A 24124-nucleotide genomic window follows, 5' to 3' on the forward strand; every position below is an offset into this window, starting at 1 on the left:
TTGTTGCACTGCCTTTGCTGTCAGTTAACCTCCTCACAGTGCCTTTCTGTACCTTGTTGACGACATCCCCGAAGGTGAGATTGGTCAAAGCCATCCCTGCATAGCGACGCAAAGCCATGTTGATGGGGTCGTTCTGCATGCCGTACATTTCCTGGTCCAGGTGGATCAGATCTGCCACCACCTGCAGACCGCCTGAAAGAAATAAAAACAAACTCATGTGAAAATATCAAAACACATACTACAAATCAAAGCTCTGTTGTAGTAAAGATAAACCAAAGTATTTTTAAACTTGATACTTTACTGGAGTCATTCCCAAACTTTGGCCCAATTTCAAATCTTAAATTCTTCCAAAACTCCTTCTAACCTTTAGTTTATCTTAACACCTTTTATTACTTTTGCCACGCGACAGCCACTGCTCTGCTGTGACTCCCACCAATGATGAGACATAAAACAGAATTTATATTCCATGGCTTTAATAAATATGTTTGCTATTTAAAATATAAATATTTTGTGGTAATTGCAAAATAAATTCCAAAATTGAATAATAAAAAACTATTTATAATTTTAAGTAGCCTCTCATGGCACTCCTGCAGGTACATGTTCTGTTGGAGGTTTCTTCCTGTTAAAAGGGAGTTTTTCCTTCCCACTGTTGCCAAAGTGCTTGCTTATAGGGGGTCATATGTTGGGTTTCCCTCTGTATGTATTATTGTAGGGTCTTGAGGTGACTGTTATTGTGATTTGGCACTGTTTAATAAATAAAATTGAATTGAATTGAAATAGCTGGAAAACACATTAAAAATAAAACAGATCAAATATCAAATCTATGCATTACAGAAAACAACTGATACTTTCACTGTATAAGCGCAATTAAGCACAAAAACAAAAGCACCAAAGAAACTGCAAACTGGTCCTTTGGTGTCAAACAAACCTAATTCGTTCATGGCTCGTCGAAACTCCTCTTCGAAGGAGAGCTTCATGATGGCGCACATGGCCTGACAAATTTGAGGGTCCACGGGTTCAGGGATATCTGTGGAGAAAAACAAGATGTTTAACCTCATCTGCATAAGTTTACGTTATTTTGAACCTGTTGATTTGGTTTCATCAGATTTAAACAGAACTTGGATCACTGGTGGTTTTATTTCTTATGGTTTAAGGAAAGAAATCTCTAGATTTTTGATCTCCACTCTAGGATACAACTAACCTCAAAGAATATACCTCTGACATGTAAGTTTGTTTATCTTTAACTGTACAAAAGATGGATGTAGGTGTTGTGATGTCACCCACCGGTTAGTGAATCCTATTATGTTTTTTTGGTTGCTCGGGTTCTGATCGTAAGTTTTTTTTTAAAAACCTGGCTCACCTGTGGTTCTGGTTCCCCCTGGCGAAGGTGTCCCGGCGTGACTCTCGATCCAGTCCCAGCCACTGTCGCAGTAGGTCCGGATCTGCTCCAGCATGTGCAGGACCCTCATCTCCCGGCGGGCTTGGCCCTCATCCTGCTGTGAGTAAATGATGTTGTGGAGGGCAGCGCTTGCTCTGGACTTGGCCTCACGGCTGCAGCCTGTTGTGGTACCACCCGTTGCTGTCTCACCAGGACCGCTGCCTCCGTCCGGGCCTTCATGCAGAATCTGGACCAGAAGGGGGACGCAGCCAGACTTTCTCATGGCGATGCAGCTGTCCTGAGAGCTGGAGAGAGCCAGTAGAGTCCGGGACATCTCCTCCTTATCTCTGTTAGCCAGCATGGAGAGCAACCAGAAGACCATCTCCACCTGGGGAGGAAACATCAGTAACGATCTTATCCACTTCCACCAGCCATAGTTACAAACTATACAATGACAGGGTACGTTTTTGTAAGTTTCACTCTATAAGTAAAATGTTGTAGACATTTAATTGAGTTTTTCTAAAACTTCAATTTCTTTTCATCGAAGGATACTGAACATTCTAAGGTGTGTTGTTACCTTGCTACCACCGTCTGCAGCTTCTGTTCCTGCTGCTGTCGCTGATGATGAGCTGCTATTCTCTGGTTCTCCAGCAGGGGGCTTCTCAGCACCAGACAGCTGCACACAGAAAAACAGAAGAAGAAAAATGCATAAGAATGGTATCTTTGGCCTACTTCTAGTCTGATCTCCACCTTTTGCATTTACAGCTATACTTTTCTATTTTTTAAATTAATTTCTTTTATCATTATTTAGATAAAATAAATTATATTTTCAGTTCAGTTTTATTTTTATTATTAACATTATGGGTGATGTTTACCTCAAACAAACCTGTTGCCCCAAACCTGTTCAGAACAGGTACTATGATAAACATAGTGGAGGCAGGTGATAAATCTGCAGGTGATAATTTCGCATTTTTATTCATGTACAGTAAATATTGTTATACATTTAATTTTAATTTAAGTTATTTATAATAATCATCTTGGTGTGGACACATTGATCGTTGTTTCATATGAAGAAATATTTTCTCCGAAATGTTACAAATGTGTTTGGTATGATCCACAAGTGAACACAAAGATTCATAAGTGCATGTTTCAATTCACACAAAAATACAAAGCAATATGAACACATGTAAAACTATTTTACAAATGCATATATCCAAACCTGAATAAATACTGATCATTTAGCACAATTTATGAATTCATCTTCACAAGTCAGATAATTTTCTCTTTCAAAATGTTTTCTGTGCATACAAATGTCTAAAAGGGTAAAATCTCTCTTGCTCACTTACAGAACCTTAACAATGTGTGCACAAATCGCCTGATATGCACAAATCGCATCACATAATAATGGATTGCATTTATATAGTGCCCCACAAATGAAAGCTGTGGTCGTGTCCTTCTGTAAAACTGAGACATTTGGGCTTTATCTGTTTTCCTGCATTTTTTTTTTAAATAAAGCGGGTGTGTCTTCTAAATAAATAGAGCAACTCATCACCCTTCTACTTGAAAAAATTAATTTACCAATTACAGGCACTACACAGTAGACTGTAAATGTTAATATATGGTTTAAATAAGCTGCTGACACATGCTGATGTGTTCAGGATTAGTCATTGGGCTAACATGAATGTTATAATAAGGGAAACCTTTTCGGTAAGACCCTGCTATTCAAACCTTGTGTTTATGAAGAGCAGCCAAGCTGTATGACATGGAGGTTGGCCTTAAAGGAGGAGGAGCTAAAACAGCTGGTTTCAGACAGAGAATGAACTGAAGGGCTGCAGTAAGCTCAATGGAGCTAAATAAGGATTATTTTGAACCTTGAATCATGCAAAGCTACTCTAGCAGATTCCAAGAATTAAAAGATTTGTAAGACAGAAATGAGCAGAATAGGTTGAATATCGGCCGATGTATCAATGTCAAGCTCTATCATTAATGCTCTACTAACGAATTAAATATTCTACACATCTGCAGAATTTATATTTACATTTCTTAGGGAAATTTTAGGAAAGACTAGACAGAGGACATGGGGATGATGTAGGATCTTTGATGTCTTTGCTGTGAAATGTTCATTTAAGAGCCCGTATCACAATCTTCTTGCACCCATTTGTTCTACTATCTTTGTGAGGACCTTTATTTCCTAAGAGCTTCCCCTAAACCAGAGCATGAACCACAAAACCAGGTCTGACCCTTCACACCTGAGTTCGCTGAAGGTGTGTCCAGCAGTGAAAACCAGACCCCGTGTCCTCACAAGGTCTAAAACTCACATTGGTCCTCACACAGATAGACATCCGCTGACAAACACACAGCTTCATTTGGATTCACAGACTGAAACCTTCAGAGACTCCCATCAAAGACCCCCCCCCCCCCGCCTTCATCCCATCACCATGGTAACGCCTAGGGGTGTGATGTGTGAGCCAAAGACTGTCTACAGACAAAGAGGTGTGTGTGTGTGTGTGTTAATCTCTATTTTCCTCCTGAATATTTTTCCGTCCTCCAGTTGGACAGACCGAATCTTTGGCTCGGATCCAAACATCCTCCAACACGAGCAGCTGCAACGTGACGAGAAAATGGCCGACAGCATGCGGCAGAGGATAAAACATGATCACTTTCATTCACTATGAGGGAGGATGACCACCTCTAGTGAGACTAAAACACATAAATCTAACACTGAAACACTATTTCGAAACCTTTCAGCATTAAAGAACACGGTGCTCTGCCTTAGACCTGCCATCCAGGTGCTGCACAATCATCTCACAGAGATAGTCAGAGACTGTGAGATAGGCTGCTGCCACCATCAGGTCACGCTGAGCTTTTGGCACAAGAATATTATTAAAGACGCACACTTCTCAGAACATTTTTATTGACTCCTCTTTCTGTAATCTTTTTATTCCCTGTAAAGTTATAAATCCTTTTAAAAAGACATTAATGTTTCAAATTTGTGAGCAGCACAAACTAAATTCCTGCTGTCTCTACCGTTGTTATGGAGACAGATGTCTTTAAACCTGGATACATAAAACCAGGACAGATCCTGAACCCCAAAGCAGGAGGAGAAGGGCTGGTGCTGTTGTAATTTGGGTGAATCGACCCTTTTAATGAGGTGATATTTGTTAGTACTGTCTGGCATCCACGTATCCATAACTGTGGTCTCATTATTCTCAGAGGGAGGCAGAGCAGAGAAATGAAGCACGATTCGCTCTCTTTATCTCAGACACACTTGCTCAGTGCCAACCCTGCAGCCTGGCAACAGCCAATCGTAACGCAGCTCTGAGCTGCATAAAAAAACAGGTTTCTCTGCACAGCAACGACTCGAAGCTGAAGAGCAGGAGAGCGGAGCTGCTTAAAATCTGTTCAGAGCCACAAATGAAAGGTTTTCACCTAATTAACACACAACTGGCAGATCACTTATAAACTGATGGGTCTACAGAGTTTTTCAAATAAGTTAAGGTTTGCTGCAATCATCCTTGTTTATGCTGCTGAATTTCTTTACTCTTATATAATTTTTTATACATTTTTCTAGTGTCAGAAAAAAGTAAAATCAAATCAAAAGGTCCCGAGTTTGTTGTTATAAAGAACCATTAAACTAACAAGTACATTTGAGATAGATAGATAGATGTAAGCAGTATCTGCTGGGCTGAAAAATAGGTTAAAATCACCAGCGTGAGCTTGCAGAACTCAGCAGGCAGGACATAGGATCAACTTTTTGAGTCACTCATTTGGCAGAAGGCTGAGTCCATCTGGACCGATACCTCCCAGCACAAAAACAGTTTCTTTCCATCTGCAGTTAGAAAGAACTTATAATTAACTTGTTACATTTATATGCACTTATTTTTAATAATTTTGCACACTGGACACACACTGAGGTCTAGGCAGTGCCTCCAATTAGCTGATGCCAGTCCTAGTGGAGAGCTAGCATCTACAGCTGCTCGTGTCAGCATCCAGGTGCGAATAAGAGGCAACACCTCGAATCAAGTTTAAGCCTTAGTCCCATTTAAACAGGTGACTTATTTTTAAAAAAACACTACCTGTGTTACAGTTGCTAAGATGGAAAGTTTAGCTGTAGAGACCAAAACTGGCTGTAAATGTGTTTATTTCTGCTGTAAAGTTGGTCATTCTAAAATGGGTGTTTTTTGGGGATTGACTTCCTTTTCAAAGCAGCCATAAGTCGCCATTAGAGAAACTGCAGCCCTCGACACTTAATCTGTGGCTTCTTTTTCCAGGTCTGGAGGCTAATGCTCGTAAAAATGAGCTATCCCATTTTTTTTTAAAAAGTATTGAAAAACAATGTGCAAAATGCTTAGCATCATAAATATAAGATGCCAGGATTTTGTTTTATTGAGAAAAATATAACTGAGAGTGACACAAACTGCTACATCTCACTTCACATCTGACTGAATACTAACACTTGACTGATAAACTTTTTTTTTCTATCATTTTTGTTTCGGTTTAGCTGTAAAGCTGCACTGACTGACCTTTATCAGAAATGAGTTTAAAGTACCTTTGAGACACAAACAGTTTTTGCTCTGTTGTTAAACTGAATATCTTATTTCTGTGATTTTCTTGTGGAGTATTTTGTTCCACATCAAAGACTGAAAGTCCCGAGTCTGGGAAGAAACATTGTCATTGCTTTTTGTGTTGCACCCAGTGGGCTGCTGTCAAACATTTGTTGTGCATAAGGATGCTGACCAGTTGTGTAGGTAAAATAATAATAATGTTTTAAATTTCAGGCCATGTTACTGGACTGGGCTGCCGTGTATATTGATGGTCAGTGGTAGTCCAACATGTAGTTTCTGCTTCAGGGCGCCAGACCATGTGACTACAGCCATGCAACTGGACTTGACTTCATATTTCGTCACAGCAGAAGCAGCCAAAGTGGAAGCACTCCCCACAGCCAACCAATCGTCTGCTCTGCAGTAAGGTGAAAACATGGAGACAAACTGGTTGAACCAGAAACCAGTTCAGAAACGCAAGAAAATCAGAGGGAGAGACAGATTTACAGCAGAGAGAGAGAGAGTGTGTGTCTGTGTGTGTGTGTGTATGAGGCCTTGGTGTTTTATTTTTAAATCTTTTCGTGGTTCGCAAATGAAAAAAGAAGAAACGTGAAGCAGATGTGAGTATTTCAATGAGACGCTGTTAAGAGTAGATTATTGGATTAACTCCTAACAAGCCTAAACTTGACCCGAGAGGTTTACCGGCTATGTATGAACACACTTTCTGTTACCAGCTGTGAAATCTGGATTCAGAAAATCATATGATTCAAGTATTTCTTTAAAAGGACTGAATCAGCTGTTTAGACAGGAAATGGTCGTATTTTTAAATGTAGCAGAATGAATATTAATATCTATCATTCAGAGCTCAGGAGAAAGCACATTTACTCTTTTTCTTTCCAGAAGAAACATTTTAGTTCCTGAAACCTTTTTAGAGAACATGTATTTTGTTATTTGTCATTGTTTAGCTAGAATTGGGTTAGAGAGGAAGTAGTCTGAGCAAACTACCCCAGGTTCCCCTTTCACCAGACCAGAAGGGATTTAGAATCCTTACTTTGACCTGGAAAATCTCCCTTTGGAGGCATCCAGATGGTATCCTGGTCAGACACTTGAACATCCCAGCTGTCTCCTTAAAATGCAAAGCCAGAGCAACATAGATGCCACTATGGAAGCTATATTACGAGGTCGTGCTGGTGCATGTATATTTACATGTACTTTCTTATTGTTAGTCGCATTGCATGTTATTGTATACTTGAATGTCCAGGGGACAGTCAGCTTATGTCTTGGATAATGTGTGAAAGTGTGTTTGAACTATAAGAAGCTGTCCTGATTTGGGTGTTCAGCATTTGGCTAGAATAGACCCCAGAGATTCAGAGGTCACAAAAAAACATCTTTTGTGGCTTTCATTACGATTACACTTTTATTAGCAGTGCTACAGTCAGAAATAAAATGTATAATTTCCACACATATCTGATTGTACAGGTGATCCCCGCAGCCTAAATACCAATATCTGAAAGACTGCTGTGAAGACGGAATAACACGTCACAAGGATTAAAGAGTTTTGCAGAACAACAAAATGAGCCACAGTGAAAAAGCTTCAGAGCAAAAGGATGAGACAGAGACTGAAATACACGAAGACGACAAACTTCACCCAGAGGACAGTAACGGTAAGGATGATCAGGTGAAAGATTTACTCAAGACGAGTCAGACGGAGAAAAGGTCGGTCAGCCCGCTCACGCTTTTCAAAGAGGACTTGAGCCAGTTCAAAGAAGGACTGTTGAAAGTGTTCAAGGACAAAGACACAAATCCTAAAACAACACAGCCACCAGAAAAGCCGATCAGCACTCTGACTCTGCTTAAAGAGGACTTGAATCATTTGAAAGAAGACATCTCCAGCATCTTCAGAATCGGCCTTTCAAAGGAGCATGAAGACAAAGATGGTGCTGCAAAGGTAGACTCCTCCAATGCTGTCAAGATAAAAGCCACTGAAGCTGAAAGAAGTGACGAGTCCCTCCTGAATCTGTTCAAGAGAGGTAATCTTTCAAAGATTACCCAAAAACCAAAGGATAGTCAGGAGGTTAGGAAGACACTCTCAGTAAAGGCAGAGGAACAAACGGATAATGGAGTTACGAACAAAAACCCAGTTAGCACTGAGGAAACTAATAACAATACGACGGAGAGGCTGACCGACTCAGACGACAGCAAGCTGGATGCAAATGTTTCCCAGGAGGCAACTGAGAGGAGGAAGGCTTCCTGTGAAACACAACACATCCAGGAGGCGATGCATGCATCAGAGAAAGGTGCGCCCTGCTTTATCATGAAAAAACCCAAACACATGTTTACAGTCAAACTCTACCACAACTTCTGTTTTTTATTTATTTGTCATATTCTCTGAGTGTTTGTGTGTATGATGAAAATTGAAGGTAAATTAATTTTTTTTTTGCTTCATTCACCTTCAAATGAATCAAATCTGATGAAGTTGTTTAAACAATTAGATAAATCATTTGATTATTTTTCTATTTGAAACTTGTCTTGCGTATTCCTGTTTTTTCTTCAGTTAATCAGTTAAGTGAGAACGGGAAGGGGGGACATGACTCGTCAGCGGCGCCAGGAGAGGAAGAGGAAGAGGAAGAAGATAGACCTTCAGAAACAGCTCAGTGTCTTTTGATGTCCAGGCTCACTTTGATCACTGTGGGAAACTCCGACAAAGCAGACCTCAAGTGAGCCAAACCATTTCAAACATCTCCAAATAGAAGTAATTACAAAGCTGTGAGATGCTACATGTGATTGTTTTATGCTGTGACTGTTTCTGGTCTTTTAGGGAGTTGCCAGGAGGACACCTGTGGGCACTGAAAAACTGTAAGCAAATAGATTTTTACCTCTGCTTCTTTAATCCCTCGGTGTCTTTAAAGGCGACTTTAAAACCCTTAATTTTTCTACAAAATTTCCTGCTAATGTTCTCCCTGAAAAATAGTTCCAGTCTAGCTGTGAAATGTTGGGATATTTGACAGGGTGGTATTGCAGCCTAAAAAACACTTTTTAAAGTAAATTAGAAGACTGTTAAATGTGATTAGGCATTCTGAGAATGGCTGTTCATGAGGTGTTCATGTCTCAAGCTCAGTCCCGGGCTAATCACCTTCTCCCATTTCACCTTCAGTTGCCTACTACCTGACCCTTGACCCCAACACTGCCAACTCTGAGATCCTTCTAACTGACAGTAACAGGAAGGCAACTCGCGTCTGGTCAGACCGTCAATACTCAGAGCATCCGGAGCGGTTTGAGTACTGCCCTCAGGTGCTGTGCAGGGAGGGACTGCTCGACAAGGTGTACTGGGAGGTGGAGTGGAGTGGTGGTGCTGACATCGGTGTCACCTACAACAACATCTCTAGAGATGGAGACATGGTGAACTGCCTGCTGGGACACAATGAGCGTTCCTGGACTCTGGAGTGCACAGAGGGAAGCTACACTCCATGTCACAACAGAAAGAGGTTAAAGTCGCTCTCACCCGAGAACTTCACCCACAGAATTGGTATCTATCTAAACTGGCCTGCTGGTGCTCTATCCTTCTACTGCGTCTCTCAGGACATGATGGTCCACCTCCACACTTTCAGCTGCACCTTTACTGAGCCGCTGTACCCGGGGTTCTGGGTGTGGGCATACAACGGCTCAGTGTCTCTCTGTCATGTGGAGTTAGAGTGGGAACATGCACTAAAGTGACAACAGGATGACCCCATGATACCCAAATTAGACTTTTTTTCATGGCTGAGAGCATCATGTGGAGTTATTCATCAGTGTTATTCATTGTTGGACCAATGCAGTCTCCCTCCATGCTGTAGGAGAACTTCTGAGGGCAAATTTTCAGGGGAGGGGGATGATGGGGCGGGGCTTCAGAGGTAGATTGGGGGCGGGGTTTCAGGAGTTGGACAATGCAGTGAGAGCAGAGATGCAAAAACTATACCCACAGCTTTGCAAATAACACGTTATGTAATGAAACATCAAACTACATTGATATAAACACGACCTCCTTATTCTGTCTGAATTTATGCTGATATCTTTTCAAAAATCACGACATTAGATCACAGCAATCATGAATACTAACCTTTCCTCCTTTTTTCTAGCAACAGATTTTTACATATTTCTGCTGTTGGTCACCCACAAGAAAAAAATCCACCAGCATCAGACACCAGAAGCCTTAGCCAATCACAGCTCTTATAGCCGCCATGTGACGTCTCTGCATCCAATTAAAGCGTCTACAGAATTCACCACTAACACATTTAATGCATAAATAACCTGTAGATTCACACCCTGCTGTGTGTGTGTTAGAGTGTACAGTATATCTGACCTGTAGCTGGCTCTCCTGACTCCCTTGTGCCTCCTGCAGCTCTTTCTCCAGCTGCTCTAGACGAGCAACACGCTTCTGCAACACACACACAGACACACACATTTCAGATGCATCCAGATGTTTTTTTCACCAGCAGTTGTCGCTGACACATCTCATTGGCAGAAATCTCTAGTCGCTGTAGTTTATAATCTAATTATTCTAATTTTGTTCACCCACGACTAACCCTCTGTGTGGATTAGGGTTCTCACAATAATTCACTTCATTTGTATTACTGTGATATCCAGGGTTAAAAAAGAAAATAACAACAATGCTGTATGTATCACATGTTTCATCAAGAGTCATATTTGATGTGGGGTTTCTGAGAGATTTGCCTACTATAATACACCTGTTCACAGCAGCTGTTTAAATTCATGGAGGCTTTAACTTTGCTTCATTACACATGTGAACTCTTTGAGTGTGGTGTGGATGCTAACACAGGTGGTTAAAGCAGCTGACTGCCTACTAGGCCTCACATCCAGTTGCTGGCAGTTACTGAAGTTGACCTCTTTGCCGTATTCATACTGCTGATGACACATTTTTAGTGCAGTTATCTGACAGATAATCTGGCATACTGTGAGGTTAATTATAGTAAATATACAGATGTGTGAGAAATTCTGGTGGTTACTTAGGACTGACTGGCAGGTGTGTGTTTGTGTGATGAACCTACACGTTTGGGCCAAACTCAGATAGCTGGTAACTTATTACTGATAAAATAGTTTATCCAAATCTGGCCTACAGCAGTGGCCAAACTTCAAAAACTGACTTCATAAAACTATGGAAATGTCAATGTCCAATGTTTGGCTTCTTTCAGTTGTTATTTAGGAAACTGAATTGACCAAACTCACCTGCGTCCTGTGAACCACCTCATCACTGGTGCCGAAGCGTTCCTCCATCACAGACCGGATCTTCTGAGCATCTAACTCCAGCTTCTGCCGGATCATGTCTATCTGTAGTGAAAACTGTAGCAGCAGAAACACACCGAGGTCAGAGGTCAAAGGTTTCTCTGATTACTGGACAAAATAACAAGTCCATATATGAGTAAAAACACTCAAAGTTTGCATTTCTGTGGTTATATCCTTTATTTTCTCAATAAAGCTCTCACCGTGTCGATGCGTGGCAGCTGGGCCAGTTTCTGTGACAGCTCCTCAAGCTGGCTGAAGAACCAGCAGCGCTCCCTCTCTTCTCGGTCAATTTCCCCCAGCAGGAGGTCCCTGTAGATAGTTGTAACCGTTATTATTATATTGCCATTCGTTTGGTGGCTACATCAGATGAAAACCTCTTCATCTTAACTACCACTGAACAAGTTACATTAGCCTGCAGGTCTAATTTCCTTTTAGAAACAACGTTTTTTTTTTGACATTTCACAATTAAACACTACTTATATTGTGTTACTATACATTTCACTATTTTAAATCTTTAAAAATAGGTGATTAATCAGCTCTCTAAAGACACAATAGTTGTTACAGTGTTGCTCTTAGTTTTTTAAGGATTTATACCAAAAGTTAACCCTCCTCAAACATGCAGTTAATCTCTGAAGCTTATCTCCAGTTTGAAGGCCTATGCAGGAGGAACTAAGCTAGAAAACAATCAACAATTTGTTTTATCCACTAAATGTGTATCTAAAATGTGTTGTTCTGTTTTATATGGATTTTTTTTACTCTGTTTGGTATTTTAAAGTAGAGAAAAAGTTCAAAACGGAAAACTATAAAATGGTCTCTTTGCAGTCATTACGCTTGTGTGTCTTTGCAGTTAATTCGCCTCAGTTTCTTCCCCTGATGACACACATCGTGTCATCTGTAAAGTCTACTCAAATGAAGGCTCTGGGTCCATGAACTTGACTGTATCAGTCCCATGTGACCTCCCACCCTGAGGTGCCTCCGTTAATCAGCTTACCTCTCCTTGCACAGCTCGTCCAGGTGATGGTCAATCACTCGTCCGTCTGCTCCAGTGATCATAGCTATTTTGGGCGGGGCTCCATCCAGGAAGTGATGCGGCAGGATGACAGCGGCAGTCTTCCCGGCAGACACTGTGCTTTGACAGGATGCCGATCGGTGAGGACTCCTGCCTCTGCTTACTGCGGCCATCGAGGAGGAGGAGGAGCACGAGGACGGGGCCAGAGCTAGGTGATCATCTAGTTCTGCACCTCCGCCAACACCTGGCCCCGCCCCTCCTAGGCTGCCTGTCAGCAGCCTCAGGTTATGAGGTTGATGTTTGAGTTCGTAGTAATTGGTGAGGTCCATGTGGAGTTCTGAGGGAGGAGGAGGAGGTGAAGGAGGGTCAAGAGCCATCAGATCAACAACTCAGGCTCTACTTTTAAATCTGGTTTATTTAAAATTGGAATTTCTGCCTATGATGTAACACCAGCCCCGGGATATTCAGCATTTTATTTTAGAATTACAGTCACTATCTTTTATTCGTCAATAATACTCTTCAGCATATTTATATTCACATTTTTTGCAATATTTCTGCATAAAATTATTTTGTTAAAGAACTTATAAAGTGTTTAATCATTAAGTTTTTTAATTTTACTTATTTTATTTGCACCTTAATTGCCTCTGCAGGGGTCTGTGTTTTTATGTGTGGTTTTGTTGACATCAGGTCATTTCTATGCAGGTGATAGGCTTGTCTTCATTTTACCTATTGTGATCTAAAATTATATTTAAGGAAAGAAAACAACAAACGTCTCCACTTTTTTCAGAGTTTAACAGCAAATCTCTGTTTTTTCTTTAATCTGTTTTCTTTGCATGTTTTGGTGTTTAAATGCTAAATTTGTGTGACTCATCTCCAAAAATGTGTAAACAAAAATATTCTGTCATTAGCAAAAGTCTATTTTTTATTTAAATGCTCTGTCATAAAATCTGTCATCAGTCTAACCCCGGCTGGCTTTCACTGGTTACCAGTACCATAAATAATACTAAAACTCTATTTTTTAACTGGACCACCACTTTTAAGTTTGTATGGTTACGTTTGAAGTAAAGTTCCCTAAATTCAGCATTAATGCAGCTAAACTGTTAGTTTTATGTTCATGAATTAGACTGATTTAATTTCAGTTGTCTAGCTGAGTTGACAGACAGCTGAAGTCTATAAACACATCTGTCAGCTGGAAATTAACAAATTCCTGTCCAGACAAAGTAATTGACAATAACTGGCTATTTAACTGAATGAGGCCTGGCTTGTTGGAGCCAATCAGATTAGCTGAATGAGTCAATCTCCTTTCTCTGTAAGTGATGATTAGTCTCACTGGAGGCTCTGAGCTCTCAGCTTCACACACCAGTAGAGTCAGGTAGGTTCAACCGGGACAGAAATTAAAAAGAAAATTACAACAATTAAGGGGGAAATTTAGTCTCCAGATGTACAGTGACTAAACAGACAGTTATCACCTTCTCTTACTGGGATTTTAAAGCAAATTATTGTCAACATAAACCATTTTTCTAAATCCAGAAAAAAGAGACGAGGTTTCTCCAGCAAATCTGAACCTGGTTCTGTTCTAAGTCATAACATTGTTGAATATGAGGGGAACTTTCTGGGGGTGATCATCCCAAGTTCCTTAAATGGTTCCTAGAAAATGGTCCGCAGGCAGAAACAATCCTCAAATTACAAAAAAAAAAAAAAAGTCAAGCCAGATTTCGACCTTTAAGTTGGTGTAGCACGTCGCTCCTTCCAGACGATGCCAGGGTTCCCGCCTCCTGTTCCAGCTTACTCTGCAGTTGTTTCAGCACCTCCTAAGAAGAAAAGAAAACAACATAAATGTATCCAGGTGAACCTCCACAAATATACATTTCCAGGTCAAAAGGTCACTTCCTTGTCAGGGCCTGGGTCTGAGACCCAGTGTTTTTTGTTATCATTCATCTTTGATTTCATCCTGGTTTATCTCTGCCAGTGTTTTGGGTTCTGTTTTGTATTTCTAACTCCCTGAATTCTCTAGTATTTCTTGATTTCTAGTCTTTAGGTTGTGTTTATGTGCCTTCCCTGTGTTCGGTGTTATTTCTACTCTGTGCCTTCCTGTCCCACGTTTCAGGTCTCTGTTCTCTGTCTTTCTTGTCATCCTTGCCTCTGTGTTTGTGTGTTTCCTGTTTTACTTTGAAAGTCTGTGTATTCTGCTTTGCTTCCTTTGTCTCGTTATGTCAGATTAGCCCCAGCTGTGTCTCCCCAGGTGTTTCCACTTCCCTCATTATATACCCTTGTGTGTATTTAAGTCCTCTGTCTCCTTCTGTTCTTTGTCGGGTTGTCTGTTGTCTTCATGTCAGCTTATGCTCACAGAGTCTTGTTTTCTGCTGCTTGTACTCCTGTTTGGATTATTTCACAGTCATGTTTTTGCATGTTCCTGTTCAGTTTCATGTTGTTGTCTCTTGTCCTCATTTTCATAGTGTTGGTTTTTCCAGTTTAGGTTTTAGTTTAGTTCCATCTTTGTTTTGTCTCGCCTTGTTCGGCTATTTTTTTCATCAGCCTAAATACACGTCTTGCTTTTTGTTATACTTAGTTTCCTCTCCTCCGCGTGGGCTTTGGGGTCAGCTTCGCAACCACACCGGCCGCCTGGCCGTGACATTCCTCCTCATCTCATTCTTCTTGGTCTCATCTACTACAAAAATTCTGAACACCCGCTACAGTAAAGGGATTAATTGTAACGTTGAGTGGTGAGTGTTTTTAAATGAATGTTAGATGTAATTATTCTTATGCTGGATTTGTGTTTAAGGTCAGTATAAAACTTCCATAGGGAAAGAGCAATTAAGCAGTAAAGTATCTTATGTATAATAACATAAGCCTTTTGGGGTCCTTCTGTGAAGTGTATTACTGTTGGTCTTGTAGCCTGTAAGGTATATTTAAATTGGGCTTCTTTCAGTAGGATTATTTTATTAGATTTGATAACAGTTTGCAACAAAGAAGCTTCAAACATCACCAGTAGCCATTTTTCCTCATTTTTAAAGTCAGGCTTTATTCTGTGACCTACTTTGTATTGCTTCTGGAAATGAAGAAACTGAAAGAACTGACTAACCCTTTTTTGTGTTTTTGTTGTTTATGTATACATTAAAAAACATTTTCATTACAAATTTGTATTTTAAATGTTTTTGTGTCATTTTGGTATTTGTATAGATTGAGTTGTGCACACAGAGAAACATGTCTTCTGTGTTTCTCTGTATGAATTAAAGCTTATATTCAAAATCCAGCAAATCCCATTTGTTACATGGACGTTATTTTTGCATATTCCAGGAACGCAGAGACAAATGAATGAAATCAGCACAGTGCGAGCAGTGCAGGGATTTTTGTGGTATTAAAAACATTTTCTGTTATGGTCTACAAAGATTATCCTCCGTGTACAAGCAGGAGCAGTTAGTCTCAGTTAAAGCTCTGGTTGTTTTCTGCAGTTGACAAAGACCAAAATAAATAAAACTCAGCTATTGAATCTCATGAGATCTGTGGTTAAACCACCATGAAGTTACTACTTACAGGTATTAAACTGAATATATTAAAATGACTGCAGTATAAACATTAGTTGCTACATGACACACAGAAATATCGGATGACTGTTTGTGATGCTTTAAACCAAAGTGATTTTTTTTCAAACTAACTAGACAAAATGATTTTTTTGATTTATCTCTATTTTTATCCTGACTGGTGAGTTCAGATTAATAAACATAAAAATCTAATAATCCTGAAAAGCAGCAGATAAAAGGTCACCTCATCACCGATAGAAATAAAAAGCAGTCCTTCCTTCTCATCAGCTAGTTGTAATCCATCAGTTTGGATATTAAAGGTGCTTTTATCAGTCGACTCACCTGCTACAGGTGAATCTGGTGCAGCAGTGAACTCCAGCTGTGTGTATGTCTGCTCTCTCAGTTCTCTGTCCTGGTTCTGACACTAAAACCTGCTGAGCTCTGCCTCATAATCTAGCTGCTCTCAGCATCTGGACACGTGAGTCAGTGCGTACATGTGTACATGCACATGTGTGTCTGTGTGCCTGCAGCTGATGGGATTTACATCCAGCAGCCTTTGAGTCTTGGCCTGATTTACAGCCTTCTCGCTCTCAGTGTGAATTTAGAAATGGCTGATTTGATTAAGATGTCTGATTACAGGCTATAAAATTCAAAAATATGAAAGAGAATCTGAATTTAAAAATTTATTTTTTAACATCAGGATTAGCAGTTTGAACAAATAATCCTAAAATAATCTTAATATGAAATAAACAAGCTTAAGAAGAGTACACGTGACTCTGGAAGCATGTTATGGACATTTTTCATTATGTTCAGCCCAGCTGCTTACTGACATTTCAGATTTTTTATTTATTTCGTTTGTGTGTGCTAGGGCAGACCAGTTAGTTCATGCGGAGCTCGGGAGTTTGTGTCAGCCACATTATTATTGTGATAAACGGAACTTAAAATCTTAAAATCAAACTCATTAAAAATATTAGATATAGTTTAGCAAGTTTAACTTTGTAATTTCATTATTAAATATAAGTTTACAGAAAATAATTATTTAGCATTAAACAGAGCAGGGGCGGATCTAGAAGGGTGGCATGGGGTGGCAAGTACCACCCCAGTTTTGCATATGACAGTGTTGTTTATTAAAATAAGATAGCATTAACAGTTCGAGCGTAGTTACAGTCAACAGTGAATATAATTGCTAAAACTGAATATATTGCATAGTGTCCCCCCCTCCACCATTAACAAATGGTTCAGCCCATATCAGGTCCGGCTTTTTTCTTGTTTTCAGTAGCAAGCGATGCTTATGATTGTGCCAGAGCACATTTTGAACAACACCATGGGAATTTCGCTTTTTACACAGGTGGGTGGATGTTACACTGTGGAAATGGAAGGAAGGTGAGTGTTATTAACCCTCCGTGGTCCACGGACACGCTGCACCTCCAAATCACATGACTGATGTAAGCTGACATAGCAACAAGCTGCAGCCACGCTGAAAGTTCGGACTTCAAAGTTTTTTAATTTTAATTACAGGCCAGTAAATCCAGAGTTATGATAATATATATAAGCCACGCTTTTTTCTAAATACTGTCGTCACGTTTTTGTGTGTGTGTGTTTTAAGCGTTTTCTAAGGACAGCGCGAAAACAGTAAAGAAAGGAAAAAAAGCCACCTGTTTCCTATCGGTGGAAAAATGCACCATGTCGACCAATTAAAAAAAAAAAGTCAACACGTAGGATTTAGTTGTTTAGGAAAAGGGGAGAGTTTTTAGAGTGACGGTAACGGCAGCGAGACAGAGCGAGCGAGTGAGAGAGAGAGAGAGAGAGAGAGAGAGAGTTTTTAGATGTGGGAGATTTGTGACGTTTAGTGTGGAGTGTATACTTAGTGTGTTGTGTTGTCTTGTGTAGTTGTTCTGTTGTGTAGTCGTTTTGTTTTGTGAGTCAGTGAGGGCACTAATAAATGTCACAGAGGCACACTGCAGTGTAAACACTGTCACTAAGTAGAAAACCACCGGAGTGATACACCTCCTGCTGTTGTCAGGCCTGCAGGTTTGTCCCTGTGCTGCTCTCCTCTGTCTTTTGGTGGACAAACTTTTTTTTTTTACTGGCACACATCATTTGTGGGGCATCTTATTGCAACACCTGATTGTTCTCTCATTTTAGTTTTAGTAATATTTTTAAATGGTTGTACAAAATGAAAAAATGGCAGGTGTATTGGCTGCATTTTTAGATAAATAGTTGTATATGTTTACAAAATGTACAATTTATATTTGCATTTCAAGTTATAAAAATTTACTCAACATGTCTGTGGTTTTTTTCACAGTAAAAAATACTACTAGGATTTTAAGTTCTTTGTGTGATTTCAGATCAGTAATACTAATGCAGTATGTCAGTGACAAAAACAACTAAATTCAGTTGAGCTGAAAAGAATGATATCAAACAAGGCAAGGGGGAAAAAATAAAATGAAACAATCTGAGGGTGAAATACAAACGTAAACTCAAAAGGAGTCAAAAATGGCCGGTTGTATTTCAGACCTCAGTGGGTTAATCCAACAAATCATGAAACATTAGGTTTAAATTTTTGTTCATGACAGTGCAGATTTCTGACATTTTGTGTAATTTAAGCTGTAACAATGTGATTGTTTTCTAACAAATAACAGTGAAACTTAAGTTAGACTTGTGTTTGTAAATGAACCGCCCCATGTTGTGTAGCTTTCTGGATTTTATACTTATTGGGCTACATATTTATTTATTATACAGGCTGTATGTTTTATGTAACTAAAGTGTGTAATTATGTGGGCTACAGACAATAATTAAGTTATAGACTATATTTATATGAAAAACGTGTATACTTACTGCATTTGAATTATTTTAACCATATGTAACCACCTGCATATGTGTTTGAAAAAAAAGCCTTGATTTTGCCACCCCATTTGATTTCTTTGCCACCCTCATCCCACCCTGAGAAAATTTCTCTAGATCCGCCCCTGAAACAGAGGAATATGAAATGAGGTGGAACCACAGATAAAAGACAAAACCACCTTGAAGTCACCCGCTGGTAAGGGAAGTCTTATTTTTGAAATCTCCTCCTGGGCATTATAACAATCACCATCTCGCCTGTTTGGAAGTAGACTTCAAGAGCAACGGGAATATTTGACATGGCAGCACCCTGTCGATCCAAAGACACCCTACATCATCTCCTGCTTTATGGTCTTTGTTTACTCTAGCATAATTCATTTTATGCTTATAATTTTTAGAAGTATCTGAAACCATAAACTCAGCTGGTAAGTGTTTAATGTTTGTTTCCCGGAGTTCTTCAGCACAATCAGACTTCTTTTACAGCCAGAAGAGTCGCCCCCTGCTGGCCATTAAAATGAGAACGGTTTCAGACGCTTCCTGGTCTGCCTTGACTTTAACTACGCCCATCATTTATATGCAGTTTACGGGTGGAACCAGCGGCTGCAGAGCGGCTCGAAGTGCTTCGATCGCCACTGACCTTCATGCCGAATGTCTCGGTCTCAAGCTTGGACAGGTGGTTTGAATTATCCTCCAGCTCCCTCCTCAGGTGGGAGTTCTCCTTTCGGAGCGCCTCCACCTGGTGGGCCAGCTGGTCGTAGGAAGCCACGGCGTTGGCCATCTTCACACTCTGCAGCGCCTCCTGCAGGAACACACACACATAAGAGGATGGTTAAAAGCTGGAGGCAGGTCTGATGACATCACACAGGCAGCAACTACCTGATGCTGAACGGGAGGAGTGTGTGAAAGTATGAGTGATGGGTAAGTTGGCTTCCTCTCCTCCTCCGGGCAGGACGCTCCTGTTAGATAACATATTATCTAAGTTCTCCTCTGGCTTTTTCCACTTTCCAGTCAGCTGATCCTGAAACAGCCCGAGCTTGAAATTTTCCACTCAGTCACGTCTCATATTTCTGCATTAGACCTCTGCAGTACTCTTCACCACTGTGTCGCACATAAAACAACCACGTCTCCTAAAAACTGCCTCAAACTAAATTATGTGCAGCTACAAATATCTCATTAAGGAAACATCATTTTTAAAATTTTCTTTTTGATTTTTTTTAAAAAAATATCAGTTAAGCACTTTTGACTTAAAAGATTTAAATCTTTTTCTTCAACAATAATGATTTTTAAGTGGTACAAATAAAGCAAAATACATTTGTTTGACTTAAGGGTGTAATTTTCAGTACCTAGAAATAATTACGGGTTCTTTAACCTAAAATGCAAGTTTCATTTAAGAATACATTTTTTAAAGTCCCAATTTAAAGTAGTGACTTTAGAGGTAAAGAAAAAACTATATTTCCCATTCTCAAATTGTAATTAGACTTCTGTTATTATAAAGTATCCTAACTGCATTATTTATAAGACAAGAGAAGATAATATATATTGCTGCAATAACACAAATGCCAAAAAATAAACATAACCTTTGAACAAATTGCTTAAATAATGTAGTCTGATGAAATAGATTTATATATTTACATTTAAATGAAAAAGGTTAATTTAATAATAAAATATATATTCAAAAGTTAGATAGAGAAACAGTAAAATGGCTCTGTGTTTTCTGTACCTACACTTTAAGTATGGGTAGGAACTGGTATTAAACATTAATGCCAGTATTTCAGAAGCTAAATTCATAAAAACATATAAGTGTACGCACACATTACTGAAACATCTAAGTTTGCAGATTCATTTACAAATGTGTGAATATTAGGTTAGCTTACTTCTTAACCTTCCTCTTGTGTTAGCTTTCTGTTATCATCTCTTATGTTAACGGGTCGGTTTTGACCCGTGAATTAAATCAGCTATAAAATACACTAAAAACAATAAGTTATCATCCAATTTGTTTCTCATCTCTTGGTTACCTTGTAAGGCTTCCTCATCCATGAAAATGTTGGTTTTAATACCTTTGGTGTGGGCCTCTGGGTCTTTTTTTGTCACAATACCCCTCGATTTCAATTAAAAAAAATAGTAAAATTAACCTCAAGTGAATCATATTAATAAATAAAAGGTTTTTGTGTTACCTGACTATTACTTAGGGGTATAGGACACATCTCTTAAATAAATCTGTTTTATAGATTTTTTTCATTTTAAGATTAATAACTAAAATGACATCTATGGTGTTACGGGTCAATTTCGACCCATAGATATTTACATCAAGAAAAGACAAAAAAAATGTTTTTTTTTTCAGCAGTAGACCTTTAATATAAACTGAAAAAAAAGAAAAAGTCCACTCCTCCTTTGTTTTGGTTATAGTCATGGGTAATTGTGGGCTTTTTATCACTTCCCAGTGATACAGCTACACCTTTGTGAAGTTTCCTTTGTGAAGTTCTTGTCCGAGGTCATATCTGGTAAAAAAAATAAAAATTAAAATAAAATATCACAGCTGATATTGTGACCCTGCAGTCCAGTGGTCATATCAAGGACCACACATTTTCATTGGTTCTTCTCAGGGATGCCACTCGCAGCTTTGACTCTGAAAATCTGTACATTCCAGGCATAGTTGGTTTTTGCATCACAGGGTTCCCAGATTTTTCTGCCGTATTTCCCTGGCTTACTGGGTATGTATTGCCGGAAGGGGCATTTTCCTCGAAAAGTGGACAAGACGTTCATCCACTGTCACCTCTGGCCCTGGGATGAACATCAGCGGAAGAAGCTGCACCCATCTCACCCAGACATCTCTGATGGGAGCAAGCTTGTCAGACCTTGGTCTGGTCTCTCTGTTGTCAAATCTGAGGTCTCTTGAATCAAAATGATATCAAATGTGTGAAGTGACATCGTTGCCCAGAAAATATTTCTGCCTGTCGATGCGTCCCATAAACTATCAGTGGTCTCATTGCAGTATCTGTACACTCCAGCAAGAAGAAGAACACATCCAGGTATTCCTCATCAATATCTTTCCACATGTCGCCATGGACTTTTTTTCCTTCAAAGGTTTATCATAGTAATGATGATTCTTTTTAGTGACAATGGCATAAATGGCTCAAAACATCTCTTGATGTCACTGACTTTGGTCAGAGTAAACCTTGTGATTCCAGGGGTCATTTTGATTACATTTGCAGCAGCTGCCCTGCTATGTACTTCATGAGGTGCTGAGCTCCAAAAGATCTTACCATTTTTGGACTTGAATCTTTCAGCAGGAGTAGCTTCAGCACCAGCGACCTCCACCTCTGATCAGATGTGTCTGTGTCTTCTGGATGATACTCCACATTGTCTTCCTCCTTAGAAACCTGCCGATCTGAATCGCTGTGCTGCTCTGTGTCCTCTGCTTCATTTTCACCAACAATATGATCCAGAACTTGGCTCACTGTGAATCTTCTTCTCATTTTTGTATGCTGGAAATTGTAAATGTGCCCTCTGGAAGTCAAATGGCCACTCAAATGAGTGAATTCACCTCACATGTCTTGACATGCCCGTCTTTATTTTGTTTTGTTTTCGTGCAGGTGTACTGGAAAAACACGCAAAATAAGAATCCCCTAAAGCTCATATGATTAGGAGAGGAGCTTGCTGTCAGTGTTTTAGCTGACAGTTCACTTATGATTTCAGTTTTGGCTTTAATTATTGCTTTATACTCATAATATTATACCTGGGTCGAAACCGACCCTAACAACACAAAGGTCATAATTTCAAATAGGGCATTTTATAATTTAGTGAAAATATTTTTTTTTGTTTTATTTTGTAGAAATAGAGGTTCCTGACAAAGTCAAAAAGCCTTAATACAATAAACAAATGTATGTAATTTTTTTATGCATTTGAAATTTAAAATGGGTCGGTGCCGACCCTAACACAAGAGGAGGGTTAAATAAAGGTCTTAAAGGTCGCCTGATATCAGCTCCAACTGCAGGAACACACAAAGAAGAACAGAGGAGTGTTTGGTGACGCAACACAGATAACAAATAAATTGAATAAAAATAAATCTTATTTGAAAGCCACAGAATGCCTGAGTGCTTTTAGCTGAGCCCAAGCCTGATTTTTGTGATCTGCTTCATAAAAATAACCATTTCAGCAACAAATTGGTGCATAAATATTCATCAAAATTCAGGAAATCAAGCTTCTGATACTCAAAATTTCCCATGGGAGAGCACTGTTTAATATGTCGGGGGTTTGGGAAAGAAAATAACAAGAGTTGTGCATCATGAACACATTTGTGCACAACATATCGTTAAAATGATGAAGAAGCAAACGTTAAAACCAGATGAATGCATGAATGTCACCCTGAGGCTCTGTGACAGTTAGGGTCAGAGCCGCACATGCTCAGTGTGCTTTTTAGTCCAAACCAGGGTGTGACCTTCACTGCAGAGAAGTGGCGAACAGAGACGCACACTGCTGTTTGTGTTATGTTGTGAATAAACCGACGCTACTGTCCTGCGTCTAGTTCCTATTCAGATGTTTTCAAGGATTTTCTTTCGTCAGGTTTCTGTCCAGCTCAGCAAATGTAGAGTCAGTGCACCAAATGTCACTGCTGCATTCATTATGAGCGGCTGACCTCCTCTTCTCCTCTACTCTCCCTCCTCTGCCTCTCAGGGGATTGTGGGTAAGAGCTGCAGGTCTGAGAGGGGCGGCATGATCCAGATTTTATTGGATGTGTTCTCGTGTTACAGGAAGATTGCAGAGGACTGAGTATCTGTACCACCCTTTGATTTGATCATGGACCACATGTGCTGCGCTTTGCTTTTTTATCAATTTATTCACAAAGTAATAGCTGTACATTTGGTGAATGGCAGCTTTGACTCTGATGGTTTTATTATTGGATGGAGTATCAGACAACGGGCTCCTCAAAAGAGAGACACCTCAAACTGTTAATAATCATTTGTCTCCAAGAAAAGATGCTTTCAGTCACTTTAGTCGGCAGGGCAGTACATTAGCTTCACCCATGGAGCACAGAAATGCTCATTGTCTCTGACAGTGATGAATGACTCAGCATCCTAATCCAATAAATCTCTCTAAATCCATCTGAGAGCTGAACTCTTGAAGAGTAACAGAAGCAGCAAAAACCATCATTCTGGTCCTTCATTTAGTTTGTAAGAACAACTTTCTGCTGTAGGAGGCCACAGATCATTACTAAGTAACATACAAATAATATGATAGAAGTTCAGTCACTAAAAAGGTGAATTTTAGCGAGAGACCTAAACCTAACCACATATTATTTGTCTGACATTTCTATTAAAGAAATTAAAGATAATCCAGAGGTCCTGTTCAAAGTACTGCAGCTGAGGTGAAGCATAGCAGCCAGCTGGCCACACCCGCCAGTGTCACCACCCAGCTTTCCATCAAACCTCACTAATAATGTTAATGTTACGCCATAAAATATTTCAATGGGTTAAATATTATACCCACTGTAAAGTTGGTATAATGGTCACAAAGAAGGAAATTTAGCACTACGCTGGGATACTGAAACCCACTG

The 24124-nt window shown here is 39.6% G+C and overlaps 2 protein-coding genes across 3 annotated transcripts in view; one reads left to right on the forward strand and one right to left on the reverse strand.

The window, feature by feature from the left end:
• The window catches only part of apc2 (APC regulator of WNT signaling pathway 2), a 42148-nt gene that overhangs the window by 9804 nt on the left and 8220 nt on the right, over window positions 1-24124 (reverse strand). For both annotated transcript variants that reach the window (XM_019346229.2, XM_019346228.2), the window contains exons 2-11: window positions 19208-19369; window positions 13929-14019; window positions 12191-12545; window positions 11400-11508; window positions 11143-11256; window positions 10259-10333; window positions 1956-2054; window positions 1361-1766; window positions 929-1027; window positions 53-192 (exon numbers count right to left, since the gene is read on the reverse strand). In XM_019346229.2, the coding sequence (XP_019201774.1) occupies window positions 53-192; window positions 929-1027; window positions 1361-1766; window positions 1956-2054; window positions 10259-10333; window positions 11143-11256; window positions 11400-11508; window positions 12191-12545; window positions 13929-14019; window positions 19208-19348 (1629 nt within the window). In that variant the 5' untranslated portion in view covers window positions 19349-19369. The remainder of the gene's footprint in view (window positions 1-52; window positions 193-928; window positions 1028-1360; window positions 1767-1955; window positions 2055-10258; window positions 10334-11142; window positions 11257-11399; window positions 11509-12190; window positions 12546-13928; window positions 14020-19207; window positions 19370-24124) is intronic.
• LOC102080923 (probable E3 ubiquitin-protein ligase TRIML1) lies at window positions 5901-10252 on the forward strand. The gene is made up of 5 exons (XM_005457310.4): window positions 5901-6539; window positions 7399-8216; window positions 8474-8636; window positions 8738-8775; window positions 9074-10252. The coding sequence occupies exons 2-5, from the start codon at window positions 7493-7495 to the stop codon at window positions 9631-9633; spliced, it is 1485 nt and encodes a 494-aa protein (XP_005457367.1). The 5' UTR covers window positions 5901-6539; window positions 7399-7492; the 3' UTR covers window positions 9634-10252.

This window comes from Oreochromis niloticus, linkage group LG15 (assembly GCF_001858045.2).
Source record: "Oreochromis niloticus isolate F11D_XX linkage group LG15, O_niloticus_UMD_NMBU, whole genome shotgun sequence".
In the NCBI taxonomy this organism is placed as follows: Eukaryota; Metazoa; Chordata; class Actinopteri; order Cichliformes; family Cichlidae; genus Oreochromis; species Oreochromis niloticus.

Coding starts and splice junctions, on each gene's coding strand:
- LOC102080923 (XM_005457310.4), top strand. CDS start 7,493: ATGAGCCACAGTGAAAAAGCTTCAGAGCAAAAGGATGAGACAGAGACT. Junction 8,217..8,473: donor GATGCATGCATCAGAGAAAG/GTGCGCCCTGCT, acceptor TTTTTTCTTCAG/TTAATCAGTTAAGTGAGAAC. Junction 8,776..9,073: donor CCTGTGGGCACTGAAAAACT/GTAAGCAAATAG, acceptor TTTCACCTTCAG/TTGCCTACTACCTGACCCTT.